This window comes from Lepidochelys kempii, chromosome 2 (genome assembly GCF_965140265.1).
Source record: "Lepidochelys kempii isolate rLepKem1 chromosome 2, rLepKem1.hap2, whole genome shotgun sequence".
Lineage (NCBI taxonomy): Eukaryota > Metazoa > Chordata > Testudines > Cheloniidae > Lepidochelys > Lepidochelys kempii.
In genome coordinates, this window is record NC_133257.1 from 43,821,379 (window position 1) to 43,846,026 (window position 24,648).

Below are 24,648 nucleotides of genomic sequence, written 5' to 3' on the forward strand. Positions count from 1 at the left end.
CCTCTCACTTCCTGCCCCCTGACTGCCCCCCCTCAGAACCTCCAACCCATCCAACCCCACCCTGCTCCTTGTCCCCGACCTTCCGGGACCTCTGTCCACTGACTTCCCCGACCTCTAGCCACACCCTTGCCCCCAGACAGGCCCCACGGAACTCCCATGCCTATCCAACCCCCCCTGTTCCTTGTCCCGTGACTCCCCCCCAGAACCTCAACCCCATCCAACCACCCCCTGTTCCCCGTCCCCAACTGCCCCGACCCCTATCCACACCTCCACCCCGTGACAGCCCCTCTGGGACTTCCACGCCTATCCAATGCCCCCTGTCCCGACTGCTCCCAGGACCCTCTGCCGCTTATCCAACCCCTCCACCCCCTTACCATGCCACTCGGAGCGGCGGGAGCTTGCAAGAGTGGCGAGCCAGAGTGCTGGCAGCGTGGCATGCGGAGGCTGCACAGAAGTGGGGACAGCAGGGTAGGGGCCGGGGACTAGCCTCCTGGGCCAGGAGCTCAGGGGCGGGGCAGGACAGTCCTGTGGCCCAGATGTGGCCCACGAGCCATAGTTTGCCCGCCTCTGGTCTAGCCCAGTATCCTGTCTTCCGACAGTGGCCTATGCAAGATGCTTTGGAGGGAATGAACAGAACAGGTAATCATCCAGTGATCCATCCTGTCGCCCATTCCCAGCTTCTGGCAAACAGAGGCTAGGGACACTATCTCTGCCCATCCTGGCTAATGTGCCTTTGATGGACCTATCCTGTTATAGTCTTGACCATCACAACATCCTCTGGCAAAGAGTTCAACAGGTTGACTGTGCTTTGTATGAAAAAATACTTCCTTTTATTTGTTTTAAACCTGCTGCCTATTAATTTCATTTGGTGACCTTTAGTTCTTATGTTGAGAAGGAGTAAATAACACTTCCTTATTTACTTTCTCCACACCAGACAACATTTTATAGATCTCTATCATATCCCCCCTTAGTCATCTCTTTTCCAAGCTGAAAAGTCCCAGTCTTATTAATTTCTCCTCCAGTGGAAGCCATTTCATACCCCTAATAATTTTTGTTCTTTTCTGTACCTTTTCTAGTTCCAATATATCTTTTTTTGAGATGTGGCGATCACATCTGCACACAGTATTCAAGATGTGGGTGTAGCATGAATTTATATAGAGTCAATATGATATTTTCTATCTTATTATCTATCCCTTTCTCAATGGTTCCCAATATTCTGATAGCTTTTTTGACTGCCGCTGCACATTGAATGGATGTTTTTAGAGAACTATCCACAATAACAGCAAATTCTCTTTCTTGAGTGGTAACAGCCAATTTCGATCCCATCATTTTATATGTATAGTAGGGATTATGTTTTCCAAAGTGCATTACTTTGCATTTATCTACATTGAATTTCATCTGCCGTTTTGTTGTCCAGTCACGCAGTTTTGTGAGATCCTTTTGTAGCTCTTCACAGTCTGCTTGGGACTTAACTATCTTGAGTAGTTTTGTGTCATCTGCAAACTTTGCCACCTCACTGTTTACCCCCTTTCCCACATCATTTATGAATATGTTGAATAGGATGGTCCCAGTACAGACCCTTGGGGACTCCATTTACCTCTCTCCATTCTGAAAACTGACCATTTATTCCTACCCTTTGTTTTTTATCTTTTAACCAGTTACTGATCCATGAGAGGACCTTCCCTCTTATCCCATGACAGCTTACTTTGCTTAAGAGTCTTTGGTGAGGCACCTTGTCACAGGCTTTCAGAAAATCTAAGAACACTATATCCATTGGATCCCCCTTGTCCACATGCTTGTTTACCCCCTTAAAGAATTCTGGTATATTGGTGAGGCATGATTTCCCTTTTTAAAAAAACATATTGATTCTTCCCCAACAAATTATATTCATCTATGTGTCTGACAATTTTGTTCTTTATAGTTTCAACTGGTTTGCCCGATACTGAAGTCAAGCTTGCCGCCCTGTAATTGCGAGGAACACCTCTGGAGCTCTTTTTAAAAATTGGCATCACATTAGCTATCCTCCAGTCATTTGGTACAGAAGCTGATTTAAATTTAAATGTTACAAACTACAGTTATTAGTTCTGTAATTTCACATTTGAGTTCCTTAATAACTCTTCGGTGAATACTGTCTGGTCCTGGTGACTTATTACTGTTTAGTTTATCAATTTGTTCCAAAACCTTCTCTAAGGACATCCCAATCTGTGACAGTTTCTCAGATTTGTCACCTAAAAAGAATGGCACAGGTTTGGGAATCTCCCTCACATCCTCAGCTGTGAAGACCGATGTAAAGAATTCATTTAGTTTCTCCACAATGGCCTTATTGTCCTTGAGGAATTGGACTTAAATTTGTACACTCAGATTGGGACATCGATCTTTCCCTCTATTTTAGGGTTTTCTATAGTGCCTATCACCAAAGTAGCTGACCATTCCTTTATCTGCTAGGTATTAGAGAGAGGGATGGATGCACAATTATGCTCCCTTCAAGTCCTCTACTTTCTATATGGAGGGTTGAAGGTTATTTTGCTGCAATTGCTGCAATATGCAGATCATTCAGGTAAGGGACATTGTCAGTTGCAGGAGAAAGCAGTCTCTTCACATTGAGCTGGGAACCAAAGTACTGGCCTGTTAGCCCTCAGACATTTGTCATTAGTTTTTCAGATGTCTGTAGGTGTCCCTTCTGAAACTGGGAGAAGCATTTCTGAAATTGCTTTCTCTCAAGGAGGCACTTCTAGTTGCTATTGAATCTCTCTCTTTCAACAGTGAGTGATTTGAATTAATTGATTATCTCCCTAATTTCCCTTTGTGTCCAACTGTTTTTCTCCCTGAGTGCGTGGTCATGTCAAATATTATACAAACTCTTAAAAATATTGTATTCAGAGCTGTAATAAAGGCAAGGCAACCTGCTATTGCCCAGAAGGAGCAAGAGCGTTGTTCTTTATGACCAAGGTATGAAATCTCATCCTCATGTCAGAAGTGTCACTGCTCTTGAGTAATGATAATATTTTGGGCTTGGCAGGTTTAAATGCCTGTTTGTACTACTAACAAGGCAGCTACTTAGTTTCACCCACCACTACCAGATGGTCCAGTCTTTTGCTGCAGACTCTTGCATTTGGCTACTGTACAGATAAGTTTTGGGATACAGTTGCTGTCTGTAAGGACCATTGCCAGGTAAAATGGGAGAACTGGGATCTACAAAATGACAAGGCAGTATTGCTTACAGGTAATCCTGTTTGTCATAGTTCTCTCTTCTTTTGTCCTCCATCTCTCCCGCCTTCTAACTTGGGGTGTTGCCAATTATTTTCTTTCATCTCTGTTGCTATTTTCCTGTTTAAGAATCCACAGCACTAGAATCTAGGTCAGCGAAACCTGGAGCAACTGATGTTCCCACATCGCCCCCAGGAAGTCATGCAGAGCCACATCCCAGGACCATTGTGGCAGTTAGGTGCTGCAAGAAGTACTGCCCAAAGGGGCCAGAGCAGCAGCACCCTGGTGTCCTCTGATTGGACCACTCTTACTTTTTAACCCTGAAGCGTGCCCCAGAAAGTTGTCTGGGCAACCACACAGACTTCTGGCTCGCTGCAACTCCAGACCTTGCCTTGTGTCATCTCATTTCACTCTCCGATCTTCGGACTCCAACCCCAGCCTGACTTCTACCCTGACTCTTGTCTTCTGATTTCAGCTCTCACAACTACTCTGACCACTTCCTTGTAGCCGCTTCTGGATTCCACGACACCAGCCTAACAGTACTGCCTACACCTTAGTATCTTACATCCCAGTTTAGATATTTTTTTCTCACTGGACAGAATAGAGTTTATATATTGTCTTTGATTGACAGACCTTTTGCCCCCAGCTTCCCAATAGGTGAAGCCATAATACTGTCTGTAAGAGCTATTGCTGAGTGGGAGAAGAGAGGATATGACAAACAGGTTTGTTGGTGAGTAATCTTCCCTTATTTCATCTCTAATTCCTTTTAACAAGGTAGTCGGATGCCATGATGGAGGGAAAGGTGGGCTGGGGTGCAAAATCCAGGAAGTAAAGAGAGATTACAAATTTTGGAATTTGTTCCATATTTTTGAAAATTGCTTTGTTCCACAGTGTTCAGTTAAAAACACGTGTTATGGAAATGTTAAACTTTACATAGCTCTACAGGCATTAAGCTGAATATATTTTCAATTCTTAAATTTCCATGTTTAAAAAAGCTTTAACAGCACACTATATTTTTGGTTTAATTTCTTATCTTATTCCACGGTATTATAGGGTTGATCAATTCTAGTTGTGATAAAATAATAATAAACAAAAAATCCTTGCAACCGGAGAGAATTTAAATAATTATTGTTCTAGCATATTGACTTCTTTTAAATACTTTGGATGGAAATAAATAGAAACCCTAGAATAGTGAGTTTATTTTAGAAAGAACTTGTATTTTAAAGGTTGAAAATGCAATTTAAAAGATAGCAATGTAGTACATGTGCTTCATAATACACATTTTTGATCTGTTTTTTTTATTCCTTTTGAATTTGTTTTTAAATCATCTGAAAAGCTCATTGCATAACATTTTGACACAGTGTTTGCTATTTACTATTGTTACATTTTAGAATTTTAACGGAGCTTCTTTGTGTAACAGATTACTGAAATTAAGATGTCCTGTGAATTATGCGTCTTGCTGATTAATAGTAAAAATGAAAACACTCAGTTTTATCCCAGTCAGACTGACTTTATTGATTAAATGGTGTTCTTTATTAAAGTGGAGTCCATGTGGCCTGAACAAAGTTCCATTAGTAGCAAGGATATGACTTCTTTAGATTTTACTGGGTTTTAGCTAGCTAAACTTCTCCGTTGATCCGGCTTATGGATCCTCCACAGTCATTCTGTACTCTACCAAGTTTGGAGATGATTGTGATTCTTACTTTGGGAGAGGAGAGGAGAGAGTGAAATGGCGGGAATGCTTTGTCTTCTGCAACCATGGAATGCCATAGACATTCTCCAGTGTACCTGTCCTCCTTCTGCAATGTGGGATCTGATACCACCCAACATTATGGTTATGTGGAATAATCTCTTGGACCCTGATGTGTTCAAAGATCTCCTGGTGGGTGTAACACTGACAATGGTGTTTCCTTGGCTGACTGGGTATATGAGAACCATACAGTTATAAAATACAAACTAGTTGAGTAATTTTAATTAACCAGTTACACAACCACATTTCTCATGGTTCTTATATATATGTTGCTTAGCTAAATTACACACTTGAATTATTATAAATTTATAAGTTTCATTAGCTGAAATAGAATTTAAAAATGAGAGAGAGAGGGGAAGGAATAAAGATGACTAGGTAATAGTATTTATAAGGTTCAAGGTGTAGTGCTTGGCCAATTTTTGCATATCTCTGTTTACCTTTTAAGTTGCAACTTCTCTGTTTTCTTTCTTTGAAAATGTGTTCATTCAGGTAGAATCTCTCTGCATTCTTTGATAAATTATAAATTGATTTAATCAATCCATTACACAGTGGTATAGACCAATTTTAATCATTTGCTTGGATGAATGTAGCAGTTAATGAAACATTAGGACAAAACAGCTGTATATCAGTAATTCCATTCTGTTCACTTCAGTTGGTAAGCTAGAATCACTCTTCTGTCTCCTTGTGACTTCTAACCAGCATTTAATAAGTATTGTGGTCACTTAGTCCTTATCTTGGTTCACCTTATCTTGGTTCACCTGGCTTCTTGTTGACCTTTAAACATACCAGTTAGAATATATGTTTTAAAATAGAAAACAAATACTTTGCTATATTTGTGCCTGTTAATTATTTGTTAAATAGGTTCTTGTGTACATTCATTTCTGTATAAAATACACATTATGGTCCAAACTATTTCTGTTACTTATGGTTCCAATGCTTTTGGCACAAAAGCTTCTTCAAACTGAAGGGAGTTTGTTATAGCTTTGATTCTCCATATTGTTTAAGTTTAATGAACACATATATTTTATAAAAAACAAAAGAAAATGTTTAAAAAGTTAAGGTTGTAAAGTTAAGCACTTATAAGTTAAGAATCTCCTCAAATGGAGAACCATTTTAGCTAAAACTTTTTTTAAAAATATTCAGCCTTAAGCACACACCCTACATGGGAAATTTCAGTCTGAATGGTTAAAATTTGGCAAAGTTATAAGTCATTGAACACAGTGTTTTATAATGGAAATATAACTATAGCTGGTACTACCTGCACTGCCTATAATTAACTGTTAAGAGGTTGTCTATATGGCGAGTAACTGTGTGATAAAGCCAAGGTGTGAACTACATTGCAACAGCTTTCCCTGCCATAAAATGATGCGTGGACACTGCTGCAGTGCAGTGAAAGTGCCAGTGTGGGGCAAGATTTGCAATTGCAGGTTTGGGCTGCTTCCCGCAGTGCCAGGTCTGGGCATCTGAACTAAGAGCAGGGAGAATGTCTCCTATACTCTGTGCCCTGCTGTGCCCAGGCAGCATAGGAGGAGGAAGCTGTCCAATTTCAATGCAAAGGGGATGAGACCCAGATCAGGGAGATGGGATGAAAGTAGATTAGTACAAAAAAGCCTTGGGGGAGGTGGAGGAGGCTGGTGGCATGGAGAGGAATATTGAGAGTTGAGGGGTGGGGAACTGGTAGTGGCTGGGCAAGGAGATTGGGACCTGGGGGGAGACTGAAACTGGCTGAGCAAGGATCCTGGTAGGGAAATGGAGGAGGGTTTGGGAGCTATAAGTACGGGGGATATATGGGATGACTAGGTATGGGGAAGACTAGGACTGGCTGGGCAAGGAGACTGGGATGAGAACCCGTGGGGTGAGATGGAGGAGTTGCAGGGGGAAGACAGACCTGACGAGAAACCGGAGTATGAGGGAGAAACTGGGACTGACTGGGCAAAGTTACTGGAACAAGGAGATGGAAGGTGGGATGGGGAGGAGCACTGATACTGGACAAGGACCCTGGGGGAGAGCAATTGAGACTGGGAGTCAGTGGGGATGGGGAATATGGGTGGAGGATGATTGGAGGCAATGCTGCGGTGGGAGAGACATATCTGATGAGGAGCTGGCAGGAAGGGAGATAGGACTGACTGGGCAAGGAAACTGAGGACAAGGAGCTAGGTGGTGCGCACAAGGGAACTGGCAATGGTTGGGCAAGGAGACTGGGACAGCGATAAGAATCATGAATAGTGGAAATTGGGACTGCCTAGGTTAAGCAAATGGGACTAAGATGAGGAGCCAGGGTTAGGGTAGAGTCAGAACAGGGGCAAGTTGGAGGGGGTGGAGCAGAAGGGGGTCACACTTGGAGGAAGATGCATAAGAGTCTGTGCCCACTAGAGAACACTCCCCTCCAGAGCCCAGGATGGAACTGAAGATGGTTCTTCAATGATTGCACATGTCCATTCCTCTTCAGGCGTGTGTGTGCGCAGTGCACTAATCAGAGATTTTTTCCTCAGTGTTACCTGTCGGTGTGGTGCATGTGCCCTATGCTGCTCCATGATGGTATAAAGGGTGGAGCCATCTTGCACCATCCTCGGTTCCATCTTACTACCTGTGGTCGGTAGTTGGAGTGTGTTGGCTTGCTTTCAGGGCTGGCCTTAGGAAAAATGGTGTCTTGGGCGAACTTGTATTTTGGTGCCCCGGTTCCCATGGGTGCCCCACAATTGCCCCTGGTCCCTGTGGGCTCCCCAACCCCTAAACTGTGCTCCCTTTGTCCCAACCCCTGCGCCCCCCTCCTGCATCCCAACCCCTGCACCCCTCTACTGTGCCCCTGTGGGGAAACAGACCTGGATGCATGGAGCAGCTGGCATTGCTGCTCGCTCCTCCCCTTGAACGCTGCTTCTCCGCTCTCTCCTATGGGGGTTGTGAGGGAGGGAGTGAGGAACGACATCAGGAATGCTGCATCCATGTCACTTTCCCCACCCACCTGGGCTGCGTAAGGGTAGAGCAGGAGAGCAGCAGCTCAGCCAAGGGGGGGAAAAAAACATAGGAGGAGACCTCTACCTCTTCAGTTTTCATCTATGGCAGGTTCCTGGAGGCAGTCTAGAAATTCCAAGCAGTATGTTTGACTACCTTGTCGAGGCTAGACTACCAGATCCACTCTTGCAAGTTTCTCCTTCATTTTTTTCTGACTGGCTATCCCATCTGCTTGGTCCCATATTACCGCAGATTGATGTGTTACCACAGATCGATGTGTTCTAAAGTGCAAGATGTATCCCTGCTCCACAGGGAAACATCTTGCACTTTATTTCCATCCTTCCCTTCCACTCCCTATCCCCATTCCTTTTAAGAGACCACTCTCATGAGGCTGTTCTCCTCCAGGAGATCCAGTCTCTCTTCCATTTGGGAGCTATAGAGGAGGTTCCCCCTCTTCTCTGAGGGAAGGGTTTCTATTAGCGTTACTTCTTGATTCCAAAGGCAAAAGGAGGGCTCCGACCCATCTTAGATCTGCAAAATCTGAACAAATATATAAAGAAAACAAGATTTCATATGGTTACCCTGACCTCCATTGTCCCCTCCCTGGATCCTGGCAACTAGTACGCTGCCCTCAACGTAAAGGATATGTATTTCCGTGTGGCTGTCCATTAAAGCCACAGGAGATTCCTAGTATTTCTAATCAACAACATGCATTTTCCATTTACAGTAGTACCCTTCAGCCTGTCTGTTGCCCTGCGATTATTTACAGAATGCATGGTGGTGGTGGCTACGTTCCTAAGGAAAGCAGGGATACAAGTTATTTCCTTGCCTGAATGACTGGCTGATATGAAGTCGATCCAGGCTCCAAGTAGAAGTCAGTTGCACCAGAATCTGATCCTCCTTCTTCGAGTGTTTGCTCATTTCCATCCTCATGGTGCACAATAACATTGGCATCTGACATGTCGGATGTAGTGTGATGGCCTCACCTCGACGATCTCAGGAACTAAGGTCTCTGGTAGCAGAAAAGCTATCCCTACACATAAATGTAAAGGTGCTCAGGACAATACACTTAGCCTGCAAAGTGTTCCTTGCCCAACCCACCTGTTTTATGTCATCAAACAGCTAGGCTCCCGGTCCAAGGTCCTCTGCCAAGAAGCTCTCAGGTTATGGGATTTCTGCGTGAAGCATTCCATTCACCTGGAGGCATCTCATCTCCCTGGGCAGCGGAACGTGTTGGCGGATCACCTTAGGAAACCTTTTCCCTCTCACCGTGAGTGGTCTCTCCACCTGTGGTGGGGAACTACCTAGGTGGACCTATTTGCCCTCACACAGAACACACAATGTCCTTGCTTTTGCTCAAGGCACGGTCAAGACAAAGGTTCCCTGTCCAATGTCTTTCAACAGTCATGGTCAGGCAGCCTGCTGCACGCCATCCCTCCAATTCCCTGAGTTCACAAAGTCTTTCTGAAGATCAAGGGGGACAAGGTGAAGGTTATCATTATTGCATCAGCATGGCCTCATCAGCCTTGGTCTGGCATTCCTCTAGATCTCGCAGTCACAGCCCCACTGATGCTCCCACTCAGATCGTACTTGATTTCACAGGACTCCTCCATCCGAACCTCGCCTGCCTGAATCCAGAGGAGAGAGCATGGTTGGAGCAACTCCAACAGGTTTTGCTAGGCAGCAGAAAGCCCTCTACTAGAGCCACCTACCTGGCCAAGTGGAATTGCTTCATATGCTGGGCAGCCGAGAGGAGCCTGGCTCAGGCATCCTTGCAGTCCATCCTAGACTAGAATCTCCTTCACCAAGGACTATCGTGGTCCTCAAGGTCCACTTAACAGCCATCTCGGTATTCCATTCTCCGATCCAAGGCAGATTGGTCTTCGCCCATGAGATGAGAAGCAGGTTCATCAAGGGTCTGGAAAGTCTCCACCTGCAAGTTCGTGACCCAGTTCCTCCTGGGGGTCTGATCCAGGCTCATGTGGCCACCCTTCGAGCCCCTGGCATCTTGCTCCCTGCTGCTCTTCTTGTGGAAGGTTGCCTTCCTGGTGGCAATTACTTTGGCCAGAAGGGTTCTGGAATTTCAGGCCTTGACCTCGGAACCCACTTATACTGTTTTCTTCAAAGATAAGGTTCAGCTATGTCCTCACCCAGCTTTTGCTTACAACAATGAGAAATTGACTCATAGGTATGTATGTATGTGGTTTGGAATGCCAGAGTTAATCTCAGGAAATTGCAGGGATGTTTAAAGTCCTCATACTCCTTAGTTCATCATCCACTGGACATGTTGATTCAGGTACTTGCATATGATAAGTGTTCTGAGTTTGAGGAGTCATCGCTGAGCCAGAAAGTCCTAAGGATCTAGCCAGTCCACAAGCAAGGGTCTAACAAGGTGTCCACATGGCAGGTGTATAGGCTCCTAAGAAAAGCAGCCACTCCAGTCTGCTCAACATTGCTTCCTTGTTGGAGATACTCCTAGCTGCCTGTTAATACTGACAGATTGCTCCTACTCTAGTCTGTGCCTGGTTGTTCCCTTGCTCCAGCGCCTGCCTGCTCCTGATTGAGTCGCTGCTGATCGCCCAGCTGTCCTGACCCTGCAGGAGTGCCAGCCTCCTTTGCAGGAGTGCCAGCCTCCTTTGCAGGAGTGCCAGCCTCCTTTGCAGGAGTGCCAGCCTCCTTTGCAGGAGTGCCAGCCTCCTTTGCAGGAGTGCCAGCCTCCTTTGCAGGAGTGCCAGCCTCCTTTGCAGGAGTGCCAGCCTCCTTTGCAGGAGTGCCAGCCTCCTTTGCAGGAGTGCCAGCCTCCTTGGTGTGGTGGACAGACCTGGCTAATGTGTTTAAGGTTGTTCCCTTTGCCCCTCCCTTTCACATATTAACACTAGTTACAGACACTTCTTCTCTAGGTTGGGGGCTTCACCTAGGAGTCTTAAGAACTCAAGATCTGTGGGTCCAACAAGATTTGGATCTCCACATAAACACGCGGGAGTTGCTGTCTATTCATCTGGCCTATCAAGCTTTTCTCACTGTCATCAAGGGACAATATCTTCATGTCTTCACGGACAGCACTGTGGCAATGTTCTGCGGGAACAGGCAGGGAGGTGCCAGATCAGATCATCTCTCTGAAGACTACATCTTTGAGAGTTTTGTATCACCAGTGTAATACATCTCAAAGCCTCCCACCTTCTGGGTGCTCAGAACAGCGTGGTGGATCGCTTGAGCAGATCTTTCACTTGGGATCCCTGCTGTATCTCAGGTTGTGTATCATGAGATTCATTTTTCAAAACAAACGTGTCCTTCATATTGACCTGTTTACAACTTGTCTTAACAAAGTGCCAGGTCTTTTGTTCCAGGGCAGGTCTCAGGGATTTCTGACAGATGCTTTCCTATCATCTTGGAAGGACAAGCTGTTGCAGGCCTATTTTCCCACTTCTTCCCAGGGTGTTGCTCAAGCTCAGGCATGATCATTCTTGTATGATCCTCATAGCACTGGCGTGGCTCTGCCAGCATTGGTTCTTCAGTATGCTGAGCCTATCCCCCAGGGCTCCTTTTGAGACTGCCTTCAGAACCTGACCCAATCTCCAAGGACCACAGTCATCCCTACATCCCAACCCCCCTGCTCTCCATCTGATAGCCTGGATGCTCCATGGTTAGCTTCTCACGAGGTGGAGTGTTTTGAGAATGTGCAAAACATCTTCACAAATTGTAGAAAGCCATCTACTAGATACACTTACCAGCTGAAGTGGAAATTATTCTCCTTATGGTCAAAACAGAAGGGAGTTTCTCCTTGCACCTCTATCCAACATTTTTGGACTACTTGTCCTACTTGAAACAACAAGGTTTATCCATTAGTTCAATCAGGGTTCACCTGGCAGATATCTTCACTTTCCATGTTCCAATTACGGGTAACTCAGTATTTTCTAATCCTATGTCACTTAAAGTCTTAAAGGGTCTGGATCCCTTCCTCCTGGGACTTAAATCTGGTATAACAAGGTTGATGGGTCTGCCTTTTGAACCGATGGCTACCTACTCTTTACTTCATCTGTCTATGAAAGCACTATTTTTGGTAACTATTATCTCTTTGAGAAGGGTGGTGGAGTTACGAGCATTGGTAGCTGACCCCCAGTTTGCAGTTTTTTTTATAAGGACAACATTTACTTATGCCTACATTCGAAATTCCAGACTAAAGTAATATCAGCATTCCACCTCAATCAACCCATGTACTTATCAACTTTGTTTCCTAACCTCCATTATTGTAAGGATGAGGAGAGAGACTATACCTTAGATGTTAGAAGGTGTTGGCTTTTTACTTGGACGGAACTAGGTCTTTTAGATTGCCATCCCAGCTTTTCTTGTCAGTTGCAGACAGGATGAAAGGCTTTCCAGTCTTGACGCAGAGGATTTCCTCATGGATTTTGTCTTGCATACAACTGTGCTAACACATTGCTGATGTATCCCCTGCAAGCAGAATGGCAGCACACTCTACAAAATCTGAAGCAGCTTCCACGGGATTTTTTTGGATCAAGTACCTACAACAGACATTTGTAAAGCTGCAGCTTGGTCCACAGTGCAGACCTTTACAACTCACTATGCTTTATCTCAGTATTCCAGAGATGATGCCAGGTTTGGACAAGTAGACCTTCAGGCATTGTTCAGGTAGGTTCTGAAACCCATCTCCAGATTGAGCTGCTTGTGAGTCACCTGAAGTGAAATGGACATGTGCAATTATTAGAAGAAAAGAATGGTTACTAATGTGTTCTGTAACTGTGTTGTTCTTTGAGATGTGTAGTACATGTCCATTCCAAGACTCCCTCTCCTCTCCCCAGGGCCGAAACTAGGCGAAACTTTCACTGTGCGCCTGCCCCCCTCACCTGGGAGCCCTGAGACAACCCCCTCCCGCGGCAGCTCCCCCACCCCCTTGGACCAGGGAGCCGTGTGTGGCAGCTTCCCGCCCCCCTCCCTCCCTCCCCTCGGCCCAGGGAGCCGTGTGGCACTCCCCACCCCAGTTCACCTCTGCTCCACCTCCTCCCTGAGCACGCTGCCGCCGTTCCGCTTCTCCCGCCTCTCAGGCTTGCAGTGCCAATCCTGGGAGGGAGAGAAGCAGAGCAGGGCGGCATGCTCAGGGGATGAGGCGGAGAAGAGGTGAGCTGGGGAGCGGTTCCCCTGTACGCTGCCCCCACCCTTTACTTGCTGTAGGCGGCCCTCCCCACGCCCTCCTACCCCAGCTCACCTCCGCTCCACCTCCTCCCCGCTGCGTGTTTTTGGCCGCCCCCAACCACTTGGCGCCCTAGGCGGCCGCCTAGTTTGCCTAGTGGTTGCATCGGCCCTGCCTCTCTCCTCCATATCAGACTCTATACAGTATGAAGGAACTGGGGGATGGTCGGGGTGTCAGTGCCCTTTATTCCATCGTGCAGTAGCACAAGGTGGCAGCAGCAGCAGACACATGGCCCCCCTGACAGGAACTGCTGAGGGAAAATCTCTGACTCTAGTGCAGAGGGCATGCACACACTTGAAGTGGAATGGACATGTGCAACACATCTGTAACTGTTCTTTGAGAATAGCTTAGTAACTATTTTTTCCTGAGTGTCACCATTCCTCTGCTGTTAGAAAATATCTGTGAAACCCACTGGCAAAGTGTCTTATCCCCCATTAATGCTGATCTACATAGGATGGCAACCAACTTTGGCCATCCGATACTCCATTAGCTGAAGTTGCAGAGGTCTGTGCCTCAGTTTTGCATCTGTAAAATGGAGATAATAATAGCCCTTCATCTCACAGGGGTGTTGCGAAAATAAATTAACTGATACTTGTGAAGCACTGAAATATCGTATAATGAGCACCATAGAAAAGCCCATGAAAGAAATTAATAATTCTGTTGTGAGAGAAGGATTTGAATAACGTGAAATAAATAAGGCATGGAGCTCCACATCGAATAATGAGGCAAAAACAAGATATTCAGTAGCTCCACATTAAGTGAACATGATCCATCCTGGGCATTGAGTAAGGCAAGGGCTCTGTGGAAAAAATAGTATGCAATCATGTAATTAAGGATTATATCATAATGCGTATGCACAAGAGGACTGAATTAAGGTTACACAGGCAACCTTAATTCTGGCATTTCCCAATGCTTGACTTTGCAATATTAACAGTAAAGTTCTTTTAACAGATGATGTGCATGTGCACGTGGGGTCCCAGGGGGTGTAAAATAAATAAGTTGGCCACCTGGCAAGATAGTATTAACATCCTCCAGGGGCTTACAGTACTTTGCAGGCCGCAAATATTTTCATTTGGATTGTACTTCCCTGCTTCAAACTATGGTCCCGTCCACAAAACTACTAAAACAGAGAACTCAGTGGGGAAGGTAGAGGGATGAAAAAGTTATGGTTGGGGCAGTCCTCTTACGTTAGGAACAACTGTCAGTGAATTGGGTTGCTTACTATTTGAATTCATTTTAGTAAAATCTTTGTCTGCATTTGCAGACGTACTAGTATTCAGCACAGTCTTAGATGATAAAATGTGTCCCTGACACCAGTGTTTTTATGATAACTTACTATACCTTAGATCAATATAGTTTTTAAAGAAGGCTGTTTGTAAATCCATTTCTAAGATGCAAAAATGAGCACTGTTCTAAAAATAACTTTAGTAAAAATCCAGAAATTATTTTTATGTTTGAACTTGTTTCGTTATTTTAATCCTTAAAATGCAAATGAACCCTGTAAAGAGTATATAACACGTCTTTGGATGACAAATTTAAAACTGTTATATGCTGTAAAGAGACCAATGAGATAGTCCTTAATGCTATTACAAATAAATAAAAAGGCAACTAGAAAAGTAGGGCTAAAGCCACCTGTGGAACAAATGTGAGTGGAAGAATTTACATTGGTGTAAAACAGAGGTGGGCAAACTACAGCCTGCGGGCCACATGTGGCCCACGGGACTCTCCTGCCTGGCCCCTGAGCTCCTGGCTCGGGAGGCTAGCCCCCGGCCCTTCCCCTGCTGTTCCCCCTCCACCCGCAGCTTCAGCTCAGTGTGCCACCATGCCTGTGGCTGGGCAGCGAGGCTGTAGCGCTGCCAGCCACTGTTGCTCCAGGCAGCGCAGTAAGGGGGCCGGGAGCAGAGGGGGTTGGATAGAGGCCAAGGGGGTTTGCGGTGGTGGTCAGGGGAACAAGGGGGTTGAATGGGGGCAGGGGTTCCGGCGGGGGGCAGTCAGGAAGGAGAGGGGGTTGGATGGGATGGCGGGGGGAAGTCAGGGGCAGGGGTTCCGGAGGCAGTCGGGGAAAGGGAGACGTGGTGGTTGGATGGGGCAGGGGTCCCCGGGTGGGGGGCAGTGAGGAATGAGAGGAGGGGTTGGATGGGGCTGTGGGGGGCAGTCAGGGGTGGGGGTTCTGCAGTCAATCAGGGGACAAGGAGAAGGGGGTGTGTGGATGGGGCAGGGGTCCTGGGGGAGCTGTCAGGGAACAGGGGGGGTTGGATGGGGCAGAAGTCCCGTGGAGGGCCGTCAGGGGGTGAGAAGCGGATAGGAGGCGGGGGCTTGGCCATGCCTGGCTGTTTGGGGAGGGACAGCCTCCCCTAACCGTCCCTCCATACAATTTCCAAAACCCGATGCGGCCCTCAGGCTAAAACGTTTGCCCACCCCTGGTGTAAAAGGAAGTAGAGGGATTTGATTCCTTGGAAACTGTACTGGAAACTAGACTGTGTTGATTGAAAGCTGCTACGTCTTCGTGTGTGTATGCCTCCATAGGTTAGGGGTCAGTTCAGCTCCAAAAATGGGCGGGACTGATTTAAAATAAAGCCGGCCCTATGGAGCCTGAATCTGTGGTTTCCTGCAGAACTTCATGTTTGTGAATTTGCATTGGAGCCCCTGTAATTTAAAACTGCTTCCATTTTCCTGCGATCTAGACAAGCAAGGACAACACAGTAACCACCATTTACCCTCCACAGGAATGAATTTCCCCCCTCTGGCACAGTGTGCTTTCCTGGTGCAAGTTACAACTTGTGCACCAGCTTTGTTGAGTTTTGGCCCTAAACATTATTTTTCTGCTTGAACTATTGAATGGATTACATTTATGTAAATCATATTTATGTAACTTGGTTTGGAAATATTATTCCTTCCCCTCCAGTAATGTCCTCAGTCAGTAATCATTCCTTCATAACACATGAAAATGCTAAAGTACCACCTTCTTCCAGGGTAATTTCATGAATTTTAAACAGGCATGTCTAAATTATTTAGACTGGCTAGGAATAGTTTGTGTTTCCTACCCACTGCAGAGGATATAATATGTTTTATTGATAAATGCTCTTTAAAATACAGAATAGAAACATTAATGGCCTATTGTTGATTTTCTGAGTCAATATTATTCAAGCCAATCGAAGGTTATCACTGGCAAATAAATAAATAAATAAATTAAATAAACCCAAACAAGTAAGTAAATCAGATTTTCCTCAGATATGAGTTAACATAGATGTTAATACCAAGTATGCATAATCTTAATAAACCCCTATTTGCCTACTTTTTGCTTCACTTCTATTGGGTTTCTGGAAACTATGAAGACTTGTAAATTACAAATAGTCCATCTTTTTAATAGTTTGGGGGTCCCCCTCCGCAAAACACCTCAAAAAAGTTGCAATAACTGGCACATCTTCAGAGAATGCCAAGCGGTATATTTTCAGTGTGGCATATGAGGATTTAGCTGCATGCCTCCCATTAACATTTAATGTGAATTATATGACTAAATCCCTATGAAATGCTTTGAAAAGTGACCCCTTTGACTATGGTACAATTAACTCGTGATTGTTAAATATCATAACTTTTGTATTAGTAAAAATGTATGTAGTGATGACGTTTACTGGGTGTTTTTCTATTTTTAAAAACAGAAAAAAATGAATAGATATCAAATAATTATAAATACACATTTTACAATAACATACAAAATACTGTACATGGCATTCAAGTGTATATTTTACTTTCTAAAGTCTTACCTGCATTTAATTTGTCACTGAACAGCATTTGGTTTTTTATTTATATAAAGATGTTAGAATTGATCTGTGTGTTCTAACATCTTAGAAGACATTGTAAACAGTCAACTTGGATGACATTTGAATGGATTCAACATTTTATTTAGGTAATCTGGTTTAGTGCACCATCTGATGCCTGCCCATTCCAGAATTGTCAAAGATATTGCTGTTGCCTTTGATGATAGGACATGCATAATTATTTCTGTGAACTTATCAGAAGCTTTCAACTTAGTTCATTAAATTTTTACTGTGAATGCTAGAGTCAGTTGGTTTTTCCAGACAGTAGAAAGGTTTAAGAACATTTTTTCCACTTAGGCCTGGGCTACACTGGGGGGCGTGGTTTCGAACTAAGATATGCAACTTCTTTGTTCGACTTACCTGGCTGTCCTCACAGCAGAGTCAACCCCAGCGGCTCCCCCATCGACTCCGCTTACTCCTCCTGCAGAGGTGGAGTACAGGTGTTGATTCGGGGATCGATTTATCGCATCTAGATGAGACGCGATAAATCGATCCCTGATAGATCGATCACTACACGCTGATCCGGCGGGTAGTGAAGATGTATCCTTAGAAGCCATGTTTTGGAAATCTTCTCTACCTATCATCCCCCATTAAAGCAGTATCCTTAAGAGCTAAATATTTTGCTAAGAGGTGAAGTTACAATGCAGTCATTTCACAACTGCTATAGTTAAGGCCATCACAACTCTCCTATTATTATGACACACATATGCATGAACACACAAAACTGCATTAAAAGAACATTATTAAGATGGCAAAGTCAAGCACTCAAACATTAGGAAATGTCAGAATTAAGAGTGCCTGTGTAACCTTAATTTTGCCCCATGGTGTGTAAGAATTATAAAACAGTCTTTAATTACATGATCACATACTATTTTTTCCACAGAACCCCTGCTTCAGTCAGTGCACAGTCTAGATGGTGGTCATGTAGTGATCAGCTATACGATATTTTATTTTTTCCTCGTTCATAGAATCATCGAATTGTAGAACTGGAAGAGACTTGAGAAGTCTTCTAATCCAGTCCCCTGCAGTCAAGACAGGACTAAATATTATTTTAGTGTTATCATCCCTGACAAGTGTTTATCTAACCTCCTCCTAAAAATCTCTGATGATGGAGATTTTTCAGTGTTCCATTGTTCAATGTGTGGCCTTATGTCTTATTTGTTGCATGCTATTCAGTCCTGGCCTGCAGACAGAACTATCAATTTCCTCATAGTTTTTTTTTTTTATGGCACTCATCACTAGACTATCGGAGTTCTTCACAAATATTAATGCATCTATTTCCACAACACCATTGTGAGAGTCATAGATTATAAGGCAAAAAGGGACCATTGCAATCATCTTGTCTGACTGCCTGTATAACACAGGACACAGAAGTGCCCTGAATTAATTCGTGTTTGAACTAAAGCATATTTTTTAGAAAAACTAGCAATCTTGATTTAAAATTTACAGTGATGGAGAAGCCCCCACAGTCCTTGGTAACTTGTGCAAGTAGTTACTCACTGTTAAAAATGTGTGTTTTATTTCTAGCCTGAATTTAGAATTAAGGTAACATTATCTTTCTATCATAATGTTGGGTTAGATATTCCTGGATCTCAGATTAGCATGCAATTTTAAATATAATCTATATACACTCCATGTGTAACAGAATACCTAGCTACAGTGCAAAGAGCTGTTTTCTGAATTTGTGTACTATTTTTCATTTGCTCTCTTAACTATTCTGATTGCTAGTATGAAATTGAAGTAAAATAAAACTTCTGTTGATCCTCAGAAGACATAAAGAGCCTGGTCTCTGCTAAGCATATGTTTTAAGAATGTATACGGGAATGGATTTAATTTCAGATACCAATATACAAAGGTGGCATTTCATTGTAGAGAAGGGTCAGAATACAAGCTCTAGGTCCAAATTCCGTTGTATGCTGGGATGTTCAAATATTCTGAACTAAATTTTGGCTTCATCTGTCCTTTTTTATGATCACGTGGCAGAATTAGAAGCAGATTTCTTATTCTTTTGAACAGTAATACTTGCACTTAAACAATGCTTTATCAGGAGATTTCAAAGCACTTTACAGAGGGGTAGATACCTTTATGTACATTTTACAGATGAGGGAAACTAAAGCATAGAGGAGTCAAATGACTTGAGTAAGATCAAACCGTGTGTGTTAGCAAAGCCAGGATCCTGACTCCTCGTCCTGTAGTGTCCACTGGAGCATGCTGCATTCCTTATGGGAATTTCTCATTTAAGCTGCTATACACAGTGCTGCAGATCAATTTGGGAATGCATATTTTATTTAAATTTTGCATTCTTTCAGATTTCCTTTTACTTCTCTGTGCAGGTATAATCAGTGTCTACTCTAAACCTGTTCTGCAGAAACTGGTTACACTAATTTGCCACTGCAGCATTTATTTTCTTTTTCCTCCTACATCCCCATTTTCTATAAATCATCAACTCCATCATTTTACAGGAATTTATTCTCACATAGAACAAGCATTTGCTGAAATATTGAAACTTAAGGACTTACTGTTTCACCTATTGTAAATACCCACTTTTATAGTCTCTGCATTTTAGCTTTTGGACCATAATGCTTCAGCTGTATTCTCTCAGTTCAGGAAGAAAGACCACGTCACCTGCAACAGCTTCTTAGTGGTCATGAAGAGTTTAGTTTTATAAAGTGGGCTTTTTGTTTGTTGAGAGAGAAATTAGTGGGCACAGATAGGGAATCAATCTCTTTTTGTTTATAGTACGCACATATTTCTGTTAGTCTGTGTGCAAGATAATGACCAGAAGCAACAAGAGAGATCACAATGTACAAGTGTAGCTTCATTTCTAGGGCATCGGCAAAAGCAACTGTATTTGGATGCCTTCAGCTAGCAGTAATTTCACTGTCCAAGCTGCTGCTCTGTATTCTGCTACCAAACACTGCCCTTAGCAGCTGTATGGAGTGCGTCAGCCTTACACCAAATGATTTAAACGTTGAGCTAGGTGAATAAATGATTTTTTTGATTTGGTGACCGTTCCGAAAATTTAAAAAAAAATTGGTTTGGGTCGAACTGAATCTGAAACTTTTCAGAATGGGGTCTTTTCTGGAGTGGGGATTTGAACCTTGGTCTCCCAAATCTCAGGTGAGTGCCCTAACCACTGGGCAAAAGGTTATAATGGAGGGCACCATCACCGCCTCTTCCTCTAGCTGTTTTGTAAATGACCAAAACTATTTGTGAAATTCATGAATTGTTTTGAATCGACCCAAACTGTTCTCCTCCTCCCCGCCCCCCCCCATAAACTATTTGCCTGAAAAATTTCACCCACTGTTTGCAAACATTCTGCTATTGGACTAAAACCTTCATGTTAAATTGATTAGATACTGTGTACAAACAAAAGTGAAAAACTCAGTAGTCGATTGGTATTTTCCAAATTGAATGCAAGGTTGAATACAAGTAAACAAATGTCATTGATGATGTTAAGTAAATATTGACCTTGTCTAAACAGCTTGTAAGTGTGTGGCAACCCAGTGTGTGAATCTACAGCGCACTAGCTTTCTGTGCAGTAAAATCCCATGTGGATGCTGCTATAGCACACTTTAAAAATTCCTTGGTGTGCTTTGATGATTAAACAGGGGTATGTCAGAATGCACTACGGAACTTTTAGTGCTCTGTGGCTGTGCCCAGGGGATGTGACTGCCTGCAAACTAGTAGACTGTAGAGTGCACACTCTGTCTTACTACACACTAATGTCCTGATAGACAAGCCAATAGCTTCTTACAGATCTTATAGTCTCTGGCATTAACAACCATACATGTAAGAATATTTTGGGCGTGCGTAATGATTTTTAATCTGACAATATTCTTATTTTAAAAGCATGAAGTATTGCTGCAAACATAGCCAAATATCTCGACATTTTGACATAGGACTATGCTGCAATGGTAATAATGAGACTATTTTGGGTACAACAGAAAGATACGCAACCCAGCTATTTTGTATATATAAATTGCAATGATGATTCAGAAGGTGGACTTGGGGAATGAACCTCAGCAATATAATGTTTTACCTAATCTTTAGTTTTCTCACTGAGCATGTGGATGTCATATGGGATACTGTTATCTGGCTTTCTTCACTCTGGGGCGAATTGCTTCAAGAACTGTTTGTTGCAAAAATCTCATTTCCAAAAGCTAATAGTTCCCAAACTTACCATTATGTCCTATTTTGTTTTCCCTATTGCTTTAAATTGCTTTAAAATACTTTGCGGGATTAATGTTGGCTTGGCAACTAACTAACTGGCTGTTCACACCAAGAATACCCAGGTACATTTTTAAATAGAATCATTCGGGTAAAAAGCAGCGGCTGTAAAACAGGCGTGAAGGCTCTGTGAACTCGTCTCTGAGGGCTATGTAAGAGAAAGGGAAGAAGTGTTCACCCACTTGACGACGTTCATCCTTTTGTGAAGAGGAAGGACGTTCAGCTGTCAACAAGTCTCCAGTTCTTGCAGGAATGTACATTTAAAATCTTAAAAGGAGAAGGCAATTGAAAGCTGCACATTAAAATGTAGAAAGAAAAGGAGTACTTGTGGCACCTTAGAGACTAACCAATTTATTTGAGCATGAGCTTTCGTGAGCTACAGCTCACTTCATCAGATGTTTACCGTGGAAACTGCAGCAGACTTTATATACACACAGAAATCATGAAACAATACCTCCTCCCACCCCACTGTCCTGCTGGTAATAGCTTATCTAAAGTGATCAACAGGTGGGCCATTTCCAGCACAAATCCAGGTTTTCTCACCCTCCACCCCCCCACACAAATTCACTCTCCTGCTGGTGCTAGCCCATCCAAAGTGACAGCTCTTTACATAATCAAGTCGGGCTATTTCCTGCATAGATCAAGGTTTTCTCACATCCCCCCCACCCCCATACACACACAAACTCACTCTCCTGCTGGTAATAGCTCATCTAAACTGACCATTCTCCAGGTTTAAATCCAAGTTAAACCAGAACATCTGGGGGGGGGGGGGGGTAGGAAAAAACAAGAGGAAACAGGCTACCTTGCATAATGACTTAGCCACTCCCAGTCTCTATTTAAGCCTAAATTAATAGTATCCAATTTGCAAATGAATTCCAATTCAGCAGTTTCTCGCTGGAGTCTGGATTTGAAGTTTTTTTGTTTTAAGATAGCGACCTTCATGTCTGTGATTGCGTGACCAGAGAGATTGAAGTGTTCTCCGACTGGTTTATGAATGTTATAATTCTTGACATCTGATTTGTGTCCATTTATTCTTTTACGTAGAGACTGTCCAGTTTGACCAATGTACATGGCAGAGGGGCATTGCTGGCACATGATGGCATAGATCACATTGGTGGATGTGCAGGTGAACGAGCCTCTGATAGTGTGGCTGATGTTATTAGGCCCTGTGATGGTGTCCCCTGAATAGATATGTGGGCACAATTGGCAACGGGCTTTGTTGCAAGGATAAGTTCCTGGGTTAGTGGTTCTGTTGTGTGGTATGTGGTTGTTGGTGAGTATTTGCTTCAGGTTGCGGGGCTGTCTGTAGGCAAGGACTGGCCTGTCTCCCAAGACTTGTGAGAGTGTTGGGTCATCCTTTAGGATAGGTTGTAGATCCTTAATAATGCGTTGGAGGGGTTTTAGTTGGGGGCTGAAGGTGACGGCTAGTGGCGTTCTGTTATTTTCTTTGTTAGGCCTGTCCTGTAGCAGGTAACTTCTGGGAACTCTTCTGGCTCTATCAATCTGTTTCTTTACTTCTGCAGGTGGGTATTGTAGTTGTAAGAAAGCTTGACAGAGATCTTGTAGGTGTTTGTCTCTGTCTGAGGGGTTGGAGCAAATGCGGTTGTATCGCAGAGCTTGGCTGTAGACGATGGATCGTGTGGTGTGGTCAGGGTGAAAGCTGGAGGCATGCAGGTAGGAATAGCGGTCAGTAGGTTTACGGTATAGGGTGGTGTTTATGTGGCCATTGTTTATTAGCACTGTAGTGTCCAGGAAGTGGATCTCTTGTGTGGACTGGACCAGGCTGAGGTTGGTGGTGGGATGGAAATTGTTGAAATCATGGTGGAATTCCTCAAGGGCTTCTTTTCCATGGGTCCAGATGATGAAGATGTCATCAATATAGCGCAAGTAGAGTAGGGGCTTTAGGGGACGAGAGCTGAGGAAGCGTTGTTCTAAATCAGCCATAAAAATGTTGGCATACTGTGGGGCTATGCGGGTACCCATAGCAGTGCCGCTGATCTGAAGGTATACATTGTCCCCAAATGTGAAATAGTTATGGGTAAGGACAAAGTCACAAAGTTCAGCCACCAGGTTAGCCGTGACATTATCGGGGATAGTGTTCTTGACGGCTTGTAGTCCATCTTTGTGTGGAATGTTGGTGTAGAGGGCTTCTACATCCATAGTAGCCAGGATGGTGTTATCAGGAAGATCACCGATGGATTGAAGTTTCCTCAGGAAGTCAGTGGTGTCTCGAAGGTAGCTGGGAGTGCTGGTAGCGTAGGGCCTGAGGAGGGAGTCTACATAGCCAGACAATCCTGCTGTCAGGGTGCCAATGCCTGAGATGATGGGGCGCCCAGGATTTCCAGGTTTATGGATCTTGGGTAGTAGATAGAATATCCCAGGTCGGGGTTCCAGGGGTGTGTCTGTGCGGATTTGATCTTGTGCTTTTTCAGGAAGTTTCTTGAGCAAATGCTGTAGTTGCTTTTGGTAACTCTCAGTGGGATCATAGGGTAATGGCTTGTAGAAACTCGTGTTGGAGAGCTGCCGAGCAGCCTCTTGTTCATATTCCGACCTATTCATGATGACAACAGCACCTCCTTTGTCAGCCTTTTTGATTATGATGTCAGAGTTGTTTCTGAAAAAAAGGTGATCATCCATCGGTGATCTTCCTGATAACACCATCCTGGCTACTATGGATGTAGAAGCCCTCTACACCAACATTCCACACAAAGATGGACTACAAGCCGTCAAGAACACTATCCCCGATAATGTCACGGCTAACCTGGTGGCTGAACTTTGTGACTTTGTCCTTACCCATAACTATTTCACATTTGGGGACAATGTATACCTTCAGATCAGCGGCACTGCTATGGGTACCCGCATGGCCCCACAGTATGCCAACATTTTTATGGCTGATTTAGAACAACGCTTCCTCAGCTCTCGTCCCCTAAAGCCCCTACTCTACTTGCGCTATATTGATGACATCTTCATCATCTGGACCCATGGAAAAGAAGCCCTTGAGGAATTCCACCATGATTTCAACAATTTCCATCCCACCACCAACCTCAGCCTGGTCCAGTCCACACAAGAGATCCACTTCCTGGACACTACAGTGCTAATAAACAATGGCCACATAAACACCACCCTATACCGTAAACCTACTGACCGCTATTCCTACCTGCATGCCTCCAGCTTTCACCCTGACCACACCACACGATCCATCGTCTACAGCCAAGCTCTGCGATACAACCGCATTTGCTCCAACCCCTCAGACAGAGACAAACACCTACAAGATCTCTGTCAAGCTTTCTTACAACTACAATACCCACCTGCAGAAGTAAAGAAACAGATTGATAGAGCCAGAAGAGTTCCCAGAAGTTACCTGCTACAGGACAGGCCTAACAAAGAAAATAACAGAACGCCACTAGCCGTCACCTTCAGCCCCCAACTAAAACCCCTCCAACGCATTATTAAGGATCTACAACCTATCCTAAAGGATGACC

General features: G+C 44.0%; 1 protein-coding gene across 3 annotated transcripts in view; it reads left to right on the forward strand.

Moving 5' to 3' along the window:
• RAD54B (RAD54 homolog B) overlaps window positions 1-24,648 on the forward strand; it is a 122,651-nt gene that overhangs the window by 57,773 nt on the left and 40,230 nt on the right. The window contains exon 1 of one of the 3 annotated variants that reach the window (XM_073330563.1): window positions 36-3,937. The exons of the other annotated variants lie outside the window; for them this stretch is intronic. Within the exon in view, the coding sequence (XP_073186664.1) occupies window positions 3,919-3,937 (19 nt within the window). The 5' untranslated portion in view covers window positions 36-3,918. Of the gene's footprint in view, window positions 1-35; window positions 3,938-24,648 lie in introns of those variants that run through there. 3 annotated transcript variants of the gene reach the window in all.